The sequence below is a fragment of the Carcharodon carcharias genome, chromosome 4 (assembly GCF_017639515.1).
Source record: "Carcharodon carcharias isolate sCarCar2 chromosome 4, sCarCar2.pri, whole genome shotgun sequence".
Classification (NCBI taxonomy): Eukaryota; Metazoa; Chordata; class Chondrichthyes; order Lamniformes; family Lamnidae; genus Carcharodon; species Carcharodon carcharias.
In genome coordinates this window covers 108,943,983-108,961,817 of record NC_054470.1, presented here as the reverse complement: position 1 = coordinate 108,961,817, position 17,835 = coordinate 108,943,983, and the positions used below count along the sequence as shown (strand labels likewise).

General features: G+C 46.5%; 1 protein-coding gene and 1 long non-coding RNA gene across 4 annotated transcripts in view; one reads left to right on the top strand and one right to left on the bottom strand.

Annotated features, from left to right (window-relative positions):
• Positions 1–1,056, top strand: part of LOC121277377 — a 34,374-nt gene extending 33,318 nt beyond the window's left edge. Inside the window, exon 3 of the long non-coding RNA XR_005942868.1 lies at positions 629–1,056. This is a non-coding gene — a long non-coding RNA (uncharacterized LOC121277377). The remainder of the gene's footprint in view (positions 1–628) is intronic.
• LOC121277372 (A-kinase anchor protein 2) overlaps positions 1–17,835 on the bottom strand; it is a 166,638-nt gene that overhangs the window by 22,241 nt on the left and 126,562 nt on the right. For all 3 annotated transcript variants that reach the window (XM_041186758.1, XM_041186760.1, XM_041186759.1), the window contains exon 2: positions 9,144–11,694. In XM_041186758.1, the coding sequence (XP_041042692.1) occupies positions 9,144–11,586 (2,443 nt within the window). In that variant the 5' untranslated portion in view covers positions 11,587–11,694. The remainder of the gene's footprint in view (positions 1–9,143; positions 11,695–17,835) is intronic.

The following is a 17,835-nucleotide window of genomic DNA, read 5'->3' as shown; positions in this document are numbered from 1 at the left end:
AGGGATCAATAACCAAGGGGAATAGATTTAAGGTAAGGGGCAGGAGGTTTAGAGGGGATGAGAAGAAGAATTTTTTCACCCAGAGGGTGATGGGAATCTGGAACTCGCTGCCTGAAAGGGTGGTGGAGGCAGAAACCCTCATAACATTTAAGAAGTATTTGGATGTGCACTTGCAATGCCATGTCATACAAGGCTATGGGCCTAGTGCTGGAAAATGGAATTAGAATAGTTAGGTACTTGTTTGACAGGCACAGACTCGATGGGCCAAAGGGCCTGTTTTTGTGCTGTTGACCGCTATGACTCTATAACCTGTCTGCAAAGCCGCATCAAGAACAATTGCCTTGAAGGAATATGAATGGGGACCATCTCCTACATCTTTAGAAAGCATCCGGCCAATCACCTGGGTACTCAACTGGGTGGAGACATATCATTAGACATAACTACTTTGACTATTGGACTCTAGCTATGAAAAGAATGTGCCCAGACATAATCTCATCATGTAAACCAGGCAACTGGAATGCACTAGCCATGTTCATATTTGAGTCACTGGTCACTTGTAGGGAGAAGATCATGTGACAAGCCAACTAGCCATTTGTGTATTTAAGAACTTGTTTTCTTTGCCGAACAGGACAAGCAACTGAAAGGCGCAAGACACTGAGTAGATTCCCTTTTCCTCGCTCCAGACAACTTGCAAGTTTTGAACCCTGTTTGCCAACATTGACTATTCAAGTGCAGCAGACAGAAATTAAAAAAAAACCCATTGCCATTGTCTCCAGAAGAACAAATAAATGATCTGATCATGTCTTTAAACCCCCTTGATGCTGAAAGCAGTGGGACCACCAATTTCAACCGGAAGCCAGCCAAGTCACCAACCTTCAAGAGCCATATACCTCTTTAATTTTACTGGGCTCTAAATTGCTTAATCTACTCTCCCACTCTGTAATCTATTTGTGCATGTACATGTGAGGTCTTCAAGTGTGTGTGTGTGTGAAAGTCGGAGAGTTTTTTTACCATTTTACTTAGACTGGGCTTAGTCCATTAAAAGTATCCTCTTTTCTTTTTAAAAACTTAAGAACACCTGTCTGATTGTGTATTTTGTGATCATAGAACGGAAACAGTTAAGCACTCACTGAATCGGCAAGTGCGTCCTTTTCAAAAAAAATGAGGAGAGGTAAGAGAGAGGAGCCATTCGACCCCTCCTGACCAACAGAAAAATATAGGCCGGGATTTAATTAGATGGTGGGGTTTCCCTTCCCACCATCCAGAGGAGTTGGTGGTGAACACATCCCCACCGATGCTGCCTGCCCCGCAGCCATTTATTGCTCCAAGAATTGGTAATTGGTGGGAGGCGGGACTTCCACTCCTCACTTGGGAGGAAGTCCCACCTCAGAGAACTGCCAGCAAATCTGAGTGGCCAGTAGCTGTCTACTCCCTGCAGCAGCAGGATCTTCAGTGGACAGGTCTGGATTGCAATTGCAAGCAGCCTCCAGGGTCTTAAGTCCTGGGATTCGAGGACCAGGCAAGTTTTGGGGAGTGTCCAGGTGTGGAGGAGAAGCGAGGCCCAGAGAAGTGAACAAAGGGCGGTGGAGGTGTTGGTGGTAAGGCCTGGGGGAGAGGGAGGACCTGTAGGGGCCGGACTTTCTGACGTGGTGGTTGGTGGTGGGGTGGGGGTGGGGGTGGGGGGTGGGGTGGTGCCTGATGTTAAAAGGAGATTGCTGAGGGTGCACCCCCACCCTACTTCCCGTCTGAGGTCTGAACGCAGTTACTTTCCAGGCATCCCCCTGGCCCTGAACTTTTCCCGCCAGCCTGAAATCTGAGGCTGGGCGGGAAACGGCTCTTAAGCGGTCGATAGTTGGCCACTTAAGGGCCTCAACTGAAGCGAGGGCGGGTGGCCGGCCTAGGCCTCAACGATCCAAGCGTAAAATTGCGGAGAGGTCGGGATGGGCGGGGACCCGTGGGAAGGCTGTCCGATAAATTTTGCAGTTTTCTCTCCCAACCCCCCCACAATCCCACCGGAGAGGGGGAGTGTAAAATTCCCATTATGTCAATCCACTATGAGATTGTCTCTTTACTTGTCCATAAACATCCACCCACAGAGTCCGAGTGAAGCGCCGTCGTTGCTGCAAGAGTTGTTCGGTTCAGTAATGGAAACCAGTGACACCGGCCCTTTCCCCCTTTCACGAGTGAATGGAGGGTTTCTTTTCACAAGATTATGACCTTTTGATATTTCATTTCCTGTGGCCTTGGACTGGGAAAAAAGGGAACTGGCGACATTTTAACAGAAAACAGACGTTGACTGCTGGTGACTTCATCCTGGCACGAGGACAGTGTCCTAAGAGTGGGATTGTACGAGTGCCAAGAAGGGGAAGGGCAATGTCAGAGTTAACACGCAAGCCTTGTCTGGCAAACATTAAACTCAACTGCTTGAACACGTTGATGGGACAATGCTGCAGACTAAGCTAAACAAAACAAAAGTCAAGTTGACAGTCTATACCTAGGGTGATTCTCGGTTATCTAAGGAAGCACCTTGGAGGAGGAGCGGCGCTAACCCACCAGACTTGCACTGATTGCGAGGCCAGGTTGCATGGACCAGGGGCAGAATTTTACGCCCCTGCGGGCGCCCACCTGACCCGATCGGGCGTAAAGATGCGCGAGATGGTGTCAGGCGAGCGTCCCAGTGGTCACAGCACACTCGTGGGATATTTTGCTCGACAGGTGCGCGCAAAAGTCGGAAGCGTGCCCGCCGACAATTAAGCCCGTTAATGGTGCAATTGTCTCCGATTTTTTGTGGTGGTGGGTGGGGGGGGTGGAGGGGGTGGTGGTGGTGGTGGGGGAACCCGAAAAGTACAGTTGGCGGACGGGCAAATTGGCCAGGCGGTCTTTACATTTTTCATCAAACCTCATCCAAGGGCGGGATGAAATCTCTTGTTATGAAATAAAATTAAAATAAATATCTGGGGACAGCATTTTTATGCTGTCAGGTGCTTGATTGTGATGCATAGACATTTTTGCAGCTTTTTTAAACCTTTATTTAATAATTTGAAGGTCTGCAGCTCCTTGAAGCAGCTGTCCTGCCTTCAGGGAGCTCTCTTGCAGCACTCACCCACACCCACGGTGATGTTATCGCCCGCCCTCACCCTGGCAGCGCTGAGCTTTTCAGCGCCGTTAATAGGCCAGTTAGCGTGAAATTGTGGTCGGGGGTTGATCGCAGTCAGGGGGTCCAGTTCCTGGCTGCTCCCGGGCCCGCCGATCACGTGCGCCTGCCAAGTGTAAAATTCAGGCCGAGCTATAGGCAGCCACACTATTCTATCCAGGCCCGTATATCAGCAGCATTTCCATATAGGAAATAAACCAGCCTCATATTCCTGGGATAAAGAAAATTAACGGCGTCCAATTGAGGTCTTTAAGATTATTAAAGGAGTTGATAGGGCAGATCGAGAGAAACTATTTCCTCTTGACAGAGTCCAGAACAAGGAGGCCTTAAACTTCGAGCCAGGCTGTTCAGGGGTGATGGCAGGAAGCACTTCTTCAAACAAAAGGTTGGGGGATTCAGGAACTCTCTCCGCAGGATTGTTGAGGCTGAGGGGCCAATTTTCAAAACCGCAACAACTTGCATTTATATAGCACCTTTCATATGGCAAGATGTCCGAAGGTGCTTCTCAGGAGTGTTAGCAAACAAAAATTGATGCTCAGCCAAGTCAGGAGATATTAGGACAGGTGACCATAAGCTTGTTTAAAGGGGTGGGTATTAAGGAGCATTTTAAAGTAGGAGAGAGAGGAGGTGGAGAGGCTTAGGATGGGAATTCCAGAGCATTAGGGCCTTGGCTACTGAAGGCATGGTCACACTGGTGGAGCAACTAAAATCAGGAATGCTCAAGAGGCCGGAACTGAAGGAGAGCAGAGATTGATTGATTGGTTCAGTCAGGACATGGAACAAAAGTGGGTATATGGAGTTAAGATACTTCACTGAATGTCTGAATAGGCTTGAGGAGCCGAAAAATTGTACCTCCAACAGTGCAGCACTCCCTTAGCGCTGCACTGGGGTGTCAGCCTAGATTTTGTGCTGCAGATTTTGGATTGGAACTTGAACTCCTCATCTGATACCTAGGATGGGAGGCGGGGTGGGTGGGGTGATCTTATGAGGAAAGGTTGGACAGGCTGGGTCTGTATCCATTGGAGTTTATGACAGGTGACCTTATTGAAATATGTAAGATCCTGATGGGGTTTGACAGGGTGGATGCTGAGAGGATGTTTCCCCTTGTGGGAGAGACTGGAACCAGTTTAAAAATAAGGGGTCTTCCATTTCAGACGGAGGTGAGGAGAAAGTTTTTTCTCTCAGAGTGCCATGAGTCTGTGGAATTGTCTTCCACAGAGAGCGGTGGAGGAAGGGTCATTGAATATCTTTAAGCCGAGGTAAATAAGTTCTCGACTAACAACGGAATCAGAGAGTATCGGGGGTAGGTAGAAAGATGGTGTTGAGGCCACAATCAGGTCAGCCATGATCTTATTGAATGGCAGAGCAGGCTCGAGGGGCTGAATGGCCGACTCCTGCTCCTAATTCATACGTGTGTATGTTCTTTGACTCAGAGGTAAGGGTGCTAGCCAGAGACCCACAAGTGACACTGAAAACCTTTGGCCAAGGAGAAAAAAATTGTGAAAAATGCCATTTTCTCACAGACATCTGTTGCATCATGTCATTTGTGTTATCAGGATGTAAGAGCTTCTTGCTTCATTGTTACACCGACATGGAGAATGACCTGCGACCAGGGTCCTTGACTATTTTAAGAATAAGATTATTTTCAGTGTGGCTGGAACAGTTGACGTGATTTAACACAAATTATGTTCAAAATTAAAGGGGTTTTGATAGGGTAAATAAGGAGAAACTGTTTCCATTGGCAGGAGAGTCAGCAGCTAGAAGACAGGGATTTAAAATAATTGGCAAAAGAAGCAGAGAGGGAGATGAGGATTTTTTTTTTAACGCAGCGCGTTGTTATAATCTGGAATGCATGGCTTGAAAGGGTGTTGGAAGCAGATTCAATAGTAACTTCCAAAAGGGAACTGGATATAAATTTGTAAAGAAAAGATCTGCTGGGCCAAGGTTAAAGAGCAGAAGAGTGGTGCTAATTGGACAGCTCTTTCAAAGGGCCAGCACGGATGCAATGGGCTGAATGGGCTCCTTCTGCTCTGCATCATTTGCTGTTTTTATATGGAGTACTGACAGGAACATAGCAGCTTCCCTTTAGCAGAGACAGTGGTAATGTCACTGCACTAGTAATCCAGAGGTCCAGGCTCATGCCTACGGGACACAGGTTCAAATCCCACCACACAATCTGGTTGAATTTAAATTCATTTAATAGAATCTGGAATTGTAAGCCAGTCTCAGTAATGGTGACCATAAAACTATCATTGATTGTTGTAATGATTCCATAGATGAAGAACTTCAGTTATGTGGATAGGTTGATGACGTTGTTCTCCTTTGAGAAGGTTGAGAGAAGATTTGATACAGGTCTTCAAAATCATGTGTGATCCAGACAGAGAGTAACATGGTTGCTGGGGTTGAGAATCAGGCAACACAGATTTATGGTGCTTGGCAAAAGGCAGCATGATGAAAACATGTTTATGCAGAGGGTGTCTGGAAGGCACTGCCTGGAAGGGTGGCGGAAGTAGATTCAATCATGGCTTTCAAAAGGGAATTTAGATGAATACTATCTGGAAAAGGTGAGAGAGTGGGATAAACTAGATTACTCTCAAAAAGAATTAGCATGGGCTTGGCAGGCCAAATGGCCTCCTTCTATGCTTTGATTCTGTTTTGCTCCTGTCCGTGAAAATATGTCGTACACAAGGAACAATGTCTAGTTTCTCTGCCCAGCTCAGTCTCTCTGTCCAATTACACTCATAATCTGGAGCGTCCGTGAAGTGTCAATGCTTCGAGGTGAGAGTGGAATAACTCCAGCTGAGTGAGCATCATTTCATCAACTTGCACTACTGACAGTTACAGGAGCAGTAAGGTCCATACAGATAACTGGTCTCTATTCAGATCCAATTCATTTATTTCACTACAGTGGAGAGAGACAAAACACCCCAGTGGCTCCTTAACATTATTTTTCTTTTTATTCACTCTAGGGGTGTAAGTGTTGCTGGCAAGGCCAGCATTTATTGCCCATTCCTAATTGCCCTTGAGGAGGTTGTGTTCAACTGGCTTCTTGAGCCACTGCGGTACTTGTGGTGTAGTTGCACCCGCAGTGTTTTTATCTGTAGTGGTTTGATACAACTTGGCTTGCTAGGTCTTTTCAAAGAACGGTTAAGCGTTGACCACTTTGCTGTGGGTCTGGAATGACGTGTAGGCTAGACCAGGTAAGGTGGCAGATTTCCTTTCCTTAAAGAACATTAATGAACCAGATGCATTTTTATGACAATCCAGTAGTTTTGTGGTCATTATTTATAAGACTGTAATGTGGAATGAAGCCTGTGATAACTGCATCAATGGTAGGTTATAGATAGGCCAAGGGTTGGTGGAAAGGTCAGAATATCAACCCTTGAACGATGAAAGTGAAAGTGTAACAACTGAAATATCAAAATACCATGAAAAATAATTTTTTAGTTTTACAGTTTCTGCCTATCTACCTGATCATTTCACAATATACCAGCAATCTTGGGTCACAATCCTTTTTCCCATATTATTCGTTCATGGGATGTGGGTGTCGTTGACTAGGACAGCATTTATTGCCCATCCCTAATTGCCCTTGTTCAGGGAGCATTTAAGAGTCAACCACATTGCTGTGGATCTGGAGTCACATGTGGGCCAGACCAGGTAAGGATGGCAGATTTCCTTCCCTAAAGGCATTAGTGAACCATATGGGTTTTTAATGACAACTGACAATGGGGGAGGGCGAGGCGAAGCAGTATTGTCACTGGACTAGTAACCTAGAAGCCAGGGTAATGTTCTGGGGACCTGGGTTCAAATTCCATCATGACAGATGGTGGTTTATTGTAAAAACCTATCAACTTCATTAATGTCCCTCTAGGGAAGGTAATCTGCCATCCTTATCTGGTCTGGCCAATGTGGCTAGATCCACAGCCATGTGGTTGACTCTAACTGCTCTCTGGACTCAGATTAAGGGCAGTTAGGGATGGGCAACAAATGGTGGCCTTGCCAGTGATGCCCACATTCCATAAAAGAATGAAGATAAAAAAGTTCATGAGGTGCCCCAGACATCTGGCAATGACCCTGCTAAAGTTCATGGGATCAGAGGTCAGACCCCATGATTTAAATTCCTTCAGTGTTCTTGGGAACATTGGGGCATCTCCTGCCATCTCGACCAAAGAAGCTGGAGAGCTCAGAGACCCAAGTCCCCTTGCCTGGAAGAAACAAGAAATTGTCTCCATGGCTCTCTTTTCAAATGTCTCCTCTTTAAAATATTAATGCCTTTGAGTAGCCCAGGCTTGATCTTGACCTGACCCTAAGGTGGTTCAGCTAGTAAGGTAGCTCTGACCAGGCTGCACAATCTCATGTCCAAGAGCCTGGTAAGGATTGGCAACTGGGCCCAACTCTTTGAAGACATCCCAGAATCATAGAAACTTACAGCACGGAAAGAGGCCATTGGACCCATCACACCAATGCTAGCTCTTCAAAAGAGTCATCGTGCTTATTCCCACATCCCCAGGCTTTGTCCTGAAGTCATTATGACACAAATGGAAGCCATTTGGCCCATTGAGTCCATGCCAGCTCTGTGCAGAGCAATCCAGTCAGTCCCATTCCCCAGCTTTATCCCCGTAGCCCTGGAAGTTCATTTCCCTCAAGTGCCCGTCCAATTTCCTTTCAAAATTATCACCGCTTCTAGCACTCTCATAGACAACGAAGACCATAATGCTCAAGCTTCTCATACTCAGGTACCTGCCTAACTCCCTTTTAAATTTATTTAAGAATTAGCTCCCCTAATCTTTCCAGGTAGAACGCTCCAGGTCCTGACAACACTTGGAGTAAAAAAAAACTTATCCTCATTCCCCCCTCTAGATCTTTAACCAATGATTTTAAATTGATGAACTCTGGTTATTGACCCACTTGCCAGAGTGAAAGGCCGTGATTTTGCATGCATGGTCCAAAGCCTAGAATATTGAACAGCCATGGGTTTCTGGGTCAGTATTTTTTCTGATGAACTCTCTTGTCATCTCTAGAAGGGAGAAGGCTGAGGGTGGCTGGCCTAATAGAGGTCTTTAAAATTCTGAAAGGTTTTGAACTGGTAGACATGGAGAAGGTGGTTCCACATGGTGGGGGCTGGGACCAACACTGGAGGTTAGAAATATAATATTGTCAATAAATAGGGACTTTGCCAAGAATTTTTTTTACACAGAGTGTGGTGAAAATGAGGAACTGACTGTCAGAGAGTGGTTGAGGTGAATGGTATAGAGACATTTAGATGTTTAGAGACAAATAAGTGTGATGTGAGGAAAACTTTTTTCACCCAGAAGGTGGTTGGAGTCTGGAACAAACTTCCTGAAAGGGTAGCGGAGGTGGGTTCGATCGAGGTATTCAAAAGGGAATTGGATTGCTACCTGAAAAAAGAGAATGTGCAAGATTACGGGGATAAGGCAGGGGAGTGGGACTAGGCGGAATGCTCTTTCAGAGAGCCAGTGCAGACTTGATGGGCCAAATGGCCTTCTGCATTGTAAAGATTCGGTGAGATACTGTTTAAGGCGAAGCTGGATAAACACATGAAGGAGAAAGGACTAGAAAAATATGCTGATCATGTGAGATAGAAGAGGGCGAGTGGAGGCTTGTATGGTGCAGAAACACCAGCATGGACTATTGGGCCAAATGGCCTGTTTCTGTGCTGTAAATTCTAATGCAATCCATTAAATCATACAACAGAGAAGGATGCCATTTGACCCATCGTGCCAGTGCTGACTCTGAAACAGCCAATTTGTCCCACTCCCCTGCTCTCTCCATGTGACCTGCAAAATTCTGTTGCTTACATTCCTTGAATCAAAGTTGGAGCTAGTTCACTTCTGACACCCTGGTCTACATTTCTCCTCAATGGTTAGGCTCATGAATTCCAACCAAGAATGTAACGCATGCCAAAAGGTCTCAGCCTGCCTCTTCGGAAGATCGAGTGCAATATCTGTAAAGAGTTGTAGGATCTTACCTGGGGCCGTTGTTCTGGGGGAGTGAGTCTGTGCTGGTCGCAGGGGTTGGCTGACTTTGGTGGGTCTTTGCACAGTCCTGAGGACCTCCCTCTGGCGCCGCAGCTCCTCCTCCCGGTCTTGGGCTGCGCGGATCTCCTGCTCAATCATCGACAGGGTCTTCTGTTTGCGTGAGCGCAGCTTAAACGGCCCAGTTTGGGCAATGACCTCCGGCTCCTGAGAGTGGCTGGCAAAGACATTGTTTCGGGAATAATCCGTTGGCTCCAGGTAGGTGGCGCTGTCGCTGAAAGGGCTGAACTCGGGCTTGTACAAGGAAGGAGGTGACCCAGCCCGGGCGACGTCGGTGGTGCTGCACTGTCTAGCCTCCGCTGCGGGAAACTGGAAGGAATCCCCCTTGCGACTCTCCGTCTCGGCATCAGCTGAACCCTTTGGCACAGAGGATCCCTGCTCCTGAGCTAAAGGCGGCGGTCCCTGTGATGGCTCCAAAACTGCAGTCCATGATTTTGGCAGAGGCACAGGGTCGATGCCCGTTCGCTCACTACCCAACGCTGTTGGCTGCTGCAACACCCTTTGACGACCTTCACCCGTCCCAGCGTCTGCATGGCTCTGCTGCGCAAGTGCCAACTGAATGGCGTTTTGCACCAGCATTTCTGCTCGATATTGCAGCTCTCGTTCCGTCTCTGACAGTCCCGAATATGTTTGCTGGTACAAGTCATCGTCGCTGAGCGAGCTCAAGATTCCTTCCCTCTTTAGAGAGCTTTCACCCCTTTCTCTGTCAACGGGCGTTAATGCATGGGGTGTCTGAGGCTGGGAAAACTCCTGAGATCCACCCAGGGAGTAGTCCAGGGAAACGTTCATGGTCTCGTTTGAGGCACCACTGTCGCTCACATTATCAATACTGAAGTCATTGGAAAGAGTTTCCATCACTGTGGTGTCCTGGGATCGAAGGGACAATTCATCCAAGCCGGAATCCAGTTCTTCGGCAGTGGCAGGAAGATCAACACACTTAAAATATTGGTCTGAAATGTCATTGTCGCCATCTTCACTCAGCACCGTCAAAACCGCCCTGACCCGAGTGAACCCTTCATCGTCCACGTAGACCTTGTTGACCATCTCTTGTTTTGTGCTGTCACTGATAAATTGGTCAGGAGATGCTTGTCGAGGTGGCGCCAGGCCTGATACCTCTTTCTGCCGATCGGCTTGTAGTGCTGGTGGTGTCTCCTGGACTGCATCCCTTTGCCCTTCTTCAGGCACAAAGCTGACTTTGGAAGCTTTCACAACAGCCACTTCACTGACCCCTATATGCACTGTCTGGCCTTGAACCTCTGCCGGCTCAGTCACTACGACTAGCGCTGCAGCATTTTCCTTCTTAGGTGCCTCCGCCACCCTTAACCCTGGCCTTACAGGAGTCCCCTTAGTGTTCACCGGCCGCTTCTGACTGGGCTGAGTGCTGGGTTCAGATCTACTCTCCATTTTTAAAAACTGCTGCCTTGCTGTGGAAAAATCTATTTGTTCCGTGACAACGTCTTCTCTTTTTACAATGATGGGGTCCGGTGTTACAAAAACATGCGCTTTCTGCCTTGGAGACACTGGGGAGAGGCCCCCGCCCTGTTTCTTCTGCTTTCGCTCTGCGTATTTTTTGTGCGATTCCAGCTTATCCGGGTCCAGCTGCTCCTCAATGGATTTCTCTTGTGGTGGCTTCCATTTCTCTGCAATACTGGGGTTCTTCTTTACCACTTGGCTTTTAATGACCTCCAGTCTGGCTCGTTCGAGCTCTGCTATCTCATCGGACGCTCGCGTTTTCTTAACCCTGTAGGCTTCATTTATATCATCGTCCACAAAAAGTTTGGAGGGCTTCTTGTCCTCATGATAGGCCCGGAGTTCAAATTTGGCCTCTTTCTTCAGGGGGATGAGAGCAGCTTCGCTGTCCCTCGAGGACCGCCTAGAATTTGATGCCTGCTGTTCTTCTCCCCCCACGCTGTTTGGGTCGGGAAGAGGTTCCTCCACGGTGGCGCCCAGGGAATGGCCATTCAGCTTAATCTCATCTTTCTTCATATCGCCGGGCTCCTGTTGCTCAGTGAGAGGAGGCTCTTGCCTCGCCGCGGTTGTTAAGGAATTGGCCAGTGAGACTGGAGGGTCGGATGTCTTGGGATCAGACGGGCTTTGCCCGCCCACCGTAATTGTACATGGCTCAGGAGAAGCTGGCATGTTTGACCCATTCTCCAGGTTAGAATCGCTGCAATTGGCTTCTAGGACTTCATCGAGGTACCTGATCTCCTGCGCAACATCGCTGTCCAGTGATTCATGCTGACTCTGGATGCCATTGTGGCCTTTCCCAACTAAGTGGTTCAGCTGACCGTCCACCACAGCCGACTCAGAGGCCGGGCCCTTTGGCGTCACCACACTCACACTCTTCGTACCATGAAGCTGGTTGTCTATTTCCATCCTTCTCTCTAGCCCAGGAGACAAACGAACAGAGTTCGAGGAATCAGTCCTTCTTTTGTGCTTTCCCTTCAGTTCAGTCTCATCCTCCAGGAAGCTGGGAGGGGATTTCTACACAAAGGGAAAAGGTGAAAACTATTAGAATCTCAAATATCCAAATAGCTTGAAAAAATACATGCTTTATATTACAGTTGCCGTAGACTTTTCATTGGGCATTTGTGCAACAGCAATGGTAATTAGGGAGCCATTTCAATGCAGCTCCCTCAAGAGGGGGCCTATGTGAGCAGCACAAGCAACTTGGCATTGCCTCAACCAATCAGATTGAAGAATCCTCGCTGAGACACAGAAGGCATGATTTTACTGTCCCACAAAGATCGTGTCGGTCAGAAACTCAAGGGGAGCCTGCAATTTGGGTTCGCCCCCCCCCCCCCCCCCAACACCAAACACCCTGGAGTTTTAATTCCACTCCATGTCTCTGATTGACAGTCTGGCGGGTGGAAGCAGGTCAGTGAAGGCCACAGCAGCAGGCATGTCCGTGCTTGGAATGTGGGGAGTCAATCGATGGGAAGGGGTGATTCCAGGGTGTTTGGGAAGGGGGGGGTGGGGAGGTGAAAGGGAGGGGGGTTGTCAACTTCCTGGGGGGCAGGGGAAGGGAGGGTCAGAGGCTTCATGGTCAGGGAGATTGGAGGCCTTGGTGGGTTTGCCAATTCTCCAGGATTGGCCTGGAGTCTCCAAGAATTAAAGATCAATCTCCAGGACACTGCTGTGTGAAACCCTGGAGAAAATTCATAGGGACATGATAAAAGATTGTCTTTTTTGTCATTTTCTTTGAACATTTTTCTTTACCAGATACAAAACTATTGAAAATGGGAAAAAAGACTGTTTGGCTGAGAGTCAAGCATCATCTAATTGGGTAATGAGCCTTTTTGCTTTCCAGCTGGTGTAGTAAGGCGGTGTGTTAAAACTTATTCTTTCATGGGGTATAGGCATCACTGGCAAGGCCAGCATTTGTTGCCCATCCCTAATTGCTCTTGAACTGAGTGGCTTGCTGGGCCATTTCAGAGGACAATTGAGCATCAACAACATTGCTGTGGGTCTGGAGGCATATGTAGGCCAGACCAGGTAAGCACAGCAGATTTCCTTCCCTAAAGGACATTAGTAAACTAGGTGGGTTTTTACAACAATCAATGATAGTTTCATGGTCACCATTACTGAAACTGGCTTTCAATTCCAGATTTTTAGTAATTGAATTTAAATTTCATCAGCTACAATTTGAACCCATGGGCAGAATTTTGCCGTCAGTGAGCAGGGGGTGGGGCCCGCTCGCCGACACATAAAATGACATGGGATGATGTCAGGTGGAGGCGCAGCAAAATCAGCTGTGTGCCCGCTGACCTGTCAATGGCCAATTGAGGCCATTGACAGGATCATTGAAACAATTAAAGGACCTACCCATCCAACCTTAAGGATGGCGGGTTGGCCAGGAGCTCCAGCGGCAAATAGAGAAAACATGAAACCTCATCCACCGGCGGGGTAAAATGGCGGCAGGGCTCGCTTCTCCGGCGAGGATCGGCTCCTTACCCGCCGGAGGTTGGGTTGGGCCCGCCCGCCTGACAGGCAGAAAATTCTGCCCCATGACTCCAAAATATTAGCCTGGATCTCTGGATTACAAGTCCAGTGACATGACCACTACACCACCCTCTCCCCTCAAAGGATGGTGGATGTGTTGACTAACTAGTGATTGGAACATAGGGGCGAGGCATGTGTTGAAACTTCAGGAATACGTTGAACCACATTTGGCAACTCTAGGCCTTAGCTGGCTGGGGGTGGGGAAAAGTGAAGACCTCAATAGAAGGACATTGAGTGGGGGAAGACAGGCTGATTGCAGAGGCTCCTCAGGCAGGCACCTGAATCCAGTGGGTAAAGGCACTCATCTCCTGAATCCACTTAGTCCTCAACCATTTGTAGTTGCTGGATTCCCCAATGCTTGGGAAACACGGCTGACAACAGTCTTAATTCAAAAGTGGAATAAAAAATATTTTAAGTTGCAACCCGCCTCCTTCAGTAGGGATTGGTCACCCATCTGGCACTAATCTTGCAAGCACTCTTTCACATAAAGGTTAATCGAAGTCTGGAACTCTTTCCCTCATAAAGCTGTTGAGGCTGGGTGTCAACTGAGAATTTCAAAACTGCGGTTGAAAGATTTTTTTTAAGCAAGGGTATTAAGGTTTATGGTACTAAGGCAAATGGATGGAGTTAAGATACAGATGAGCCATGATCCAATCGAATAGGTGAGCAGCTTGAAGGGCTGAATGCCCTCCTCCTGTTCCTTTGTTCCTTGCTATGATGCCCTTGACTGTCTTCTATTTTCTCCTAATAAGAGAGCCCTCCTAAATTTGCCCCTTTCACTCCAGAAGGTGACTTGGTTTCAATAGTCTATATTTCCTTCAGCAAGCTATTGACATATTTCGCTCGCCAGCTCAACACAACAGAAATCACTGAGCCGTCTTTTAAATCTGGCACAAGCCTTTTACTGGTTTAATTCCACGGTTGACGGTCCACATAGCACTTCTGCCAGAGTAGCAGGAAGCAATTTTGGCCATTGAGAAGCTAAGGTAGCATATTCACTTCCAACAAGGGACATGAAAATAAACTGAGCCTTTAAATATAGGACCTTGAATAGGTTATTCCTGGTTATTTATAGCAGGCAATAAGAACATTATCCTTGGCTTTACCAAGCATGTGTTGTTAGACCCTGGTTAATAGCTGGATGCTGTTTTTTGACATGGTGTTTTTTTTTACATCACTTTCTCTACATAGCATTTTCCCCAAGCCTAAGTTTAGCACATTTCCTTCCATAATTGCTCCAAACCACTAAAGTCTGTGTTTTTATCGGATACCAGTAGACTGAGCAGAGAACCACAGCAAGGATGACCTTATTAGGAACATGACTGTTGCGTATTACGCCTTGCTGACATCAAGTCTTGTTGCTTTAATCCAGGTTTAGCAGTGGAGCTGTTGGAGTTACCTTGCTCGCACTCATAATTCTCAGTGGAATAGACCCAATGTTATTTATTTATTTTATCTCACAGCACAGAGGAGGCCACTTGGCCCGTCATGTTCAGGATTCCCCCTGGATTCAGGTGCCTGCCTAAGGAGCCTCCACCATCAGCCTGCCTTCCCCCGCTCAATGGCCTTCCATTGAGCTCTTCACTTTCCCCCACCCCCACCAGCTCAAGGCCTAGGGTTGCCAACTGTGATTAAATGTGTTCCTGGAGGTTTAATCACATGACTTGCTCCCCCACCCCCCCTCCAATTCTAGCCATTAGTCAACCAACACAACCATCCATTCTTTGAGGGGAGACAGTGGCATAGTGGTAACATCACTGAATCATCAGAAATCTAGGCTAATGCTCTGGGGTCACAGGGTCAAATCCCACCATAATACCCTGTTAATACCCTGTGCCAGCTTTTTGAAAGAGCTGTCTGATTAGTCTCACTCTGCTGTCCTTTCCCCATGTGCCATTTCTTTCCCCTTCGAGTATTTATCCAATCCTCTTATGAAAGTCACTCCTGAACGTGCTGCCACCACCCTTTCAGGCAGCACAATGCAACTCGTCCATGTAATTTAAAAAATTCTCACATTCCATCTGGTTCTTTAACCAATAACCTCAAATATGTGCAAAATACTGCGGGTGTTGGAAATCTGAATACACAAACAGAAAATGCTGGAAATACTCGGCAGAACTGGCAGCATCTGTGGAGAGAGAGAGAGAGAGACAGAGTTAACATTCTGAGTCCAGTATGGCTCATTCGGAAAGAGGGTCATATTGGGCTCAAAATGTTAACTCTGTCTCTGTCTCCACAGATGCTGCTGAGTATTTCCAGCACTTTCTGTTTGGGCCTCAAATTTGTGTCTTCTGGTTTTGCGTGAAGTATTGTGAACACACGCATTGTGACGCTAATCTACGCTGATGAACTTATTTTATCTCCCAGTGAAAAATTTGGCACCAGTTTTCAACAATTTTTGTATGGGAGATGCCGTGCAAACGTTGATAGACCCCAGGGATCCCCTGGTCACACTCCTGGAGTGTCCCAATCTCATCTGCCAAACGACAAAATGCGCTACTCAACAGATAACAGTGAAGCGATTGCAGTAAAGTAATTTGTGTAAACAGGTTACGCTCAAGCGATACAGAGAAAAAAACAAATTGAAAGGAATCTTGCAGATTTCCTGGAATTTGTTTAGAGGATAGACTGGGAACCCAAGCTAGAAAGCCTCTACTCTCTGATAAAAGTAGGATGCTACTAATGCCGTTTAAGGGTTGCCAACCCTCCATGTTTAATTCTTGGAGATTTCAGGGTAAAGATAAATCACCTGCAAGTAACCCAGAGAAAAAAACCAAAAAGGCATATAAAAAAACGAGGTGCCTTTTACATTTTCTTAGAACAGCCTCCTTCACTAGTTATAAAAATATTGTCAATGGGGAAAAATAGGCTGATGGATTGGGTGAGGCTGCAGAAATTGGGGGGTTGGGGGTGCTAGTGTGAGGTCACCTCCAGGGATGTGTCCAACTAAAATTGGCAACCGTATGTTAACAGAGCACTGACTCCGCTGTGAGCTTGTGTGGTCATTCTCCTGGCTTAAAAACATACTCTCAAAAATGGAAACAGCTGTCCTTAAGCAGTATGATGCATAACAAAGGAGTATAACAATAGTTAATGAGCAGAGTTTATGATTGTAGGGGCTAGTAAATCGGCTGTGAGTGCCATACTTTGAAATATTGAGGCCAAATTGTAAATGTGACTATCGCATGCTCCAGTAAAACCACTTGCATCAACAGTGGTGTTCCTTAATATGGCAGAATATAAAGCATACACACTGAAGATATAATCTGACTGTCTTGATAGAAATGTGGTGCCTTGGCAACACATTTTAAAACTCTAAGCTTAGTGACGGTTCTGATGGCAAAGCTCTTCCATCACAATTGCTCAATTTACATTTCAGACAGTAACTCTTGAAGGTTCCAACATTACACTGCATCAATGGTGCGAGGATAGGAGCAACAGTGTTTGTAATTGTCCAGCCCTAACAAACTTTGTGTAATCAGAGTCCAAAACTCCATAAATGCTGAGGTTTATAAGTCCTGTCTCCTAGGATAGTAAAAGCAACGGAGCCAGTGTAGGTATATCTAGATGTACCCAGTTCCAAAGTGTTTGGATGAACAATACTGTGCTGATATCTATATATATGTGGTTACCAACCCTCCAGGATTGGCCTGGAGTCACCAGGAATTGATAAATCCCTAGGAATAAATTGGGACATTTAAAATATTGATTTTTTTGGCATTTTCTTTGAACATTTCTCTTTAGCAGGTATAAAAATATTGAAAATGGGGCAGAGAAAGGCTGTTTGGGCTGACAGTCAAGCAGCATTGAATTAAGTAACAAATATTTTTGCTTTTTTGCTTTCCAATTGGTATAGGGAGGCAGTACATCACAAGGACAGATATGTTGGCTGACTAATGGCTGGAGCATGGGGTAAAGTCGTGTGATAAAACCACCAGGATACATTCAATCACAGTTGGCAACCATATGTATACATTAAGTACAAATATTGATAGGTGGTGCAAGAGGAACACATCAGTACTCGTCTTAAGACACCGTAATCCCTTAGCTCAAAAGCTATGATCACCCATTAATTCTAGGTTTGACAACTTTGGTTGGACATATTCCTGGAGGTGTGATGACTTGACCTCCAAAAGCCCCACCCACACATGCCACCATTGGCTATCCAACACGTCCATGATTGTGATGTGTTGCCTGTTGCCTTCTTGGCCAATCAGAAAGCACACAGATTCATCATTACCCAGTTGGGTGATTCTTGACTGTCAGTCAAACAACCCCCTCTTCCCCAAGTCCGATCTTGGTGTATATACAAGTGCACAAGGAAAATTAAAGAAACTTGTTTTGATGCTGCTGATGATTTTTCTCCTGGGTTGCTTGCAGCAACGTCTTGGAGATTAATTCCCAGAGACTCCAGGGCAGTCCACAAGGGTTGGCAACCCTGACTACAATGTCTGTCTTACTTCACTTTGCCTTAGCTTCAAACATAATTGTGAACGCACACATCAAGCACAAAATAAATTATAAACCACGGGAGACAACAAAATATTATTGGTGATCTTACCATGTTGCAACATTCCTTTCCATTTTAACACAGGTAGTAACCCATTTGAACATAAAGCTCTG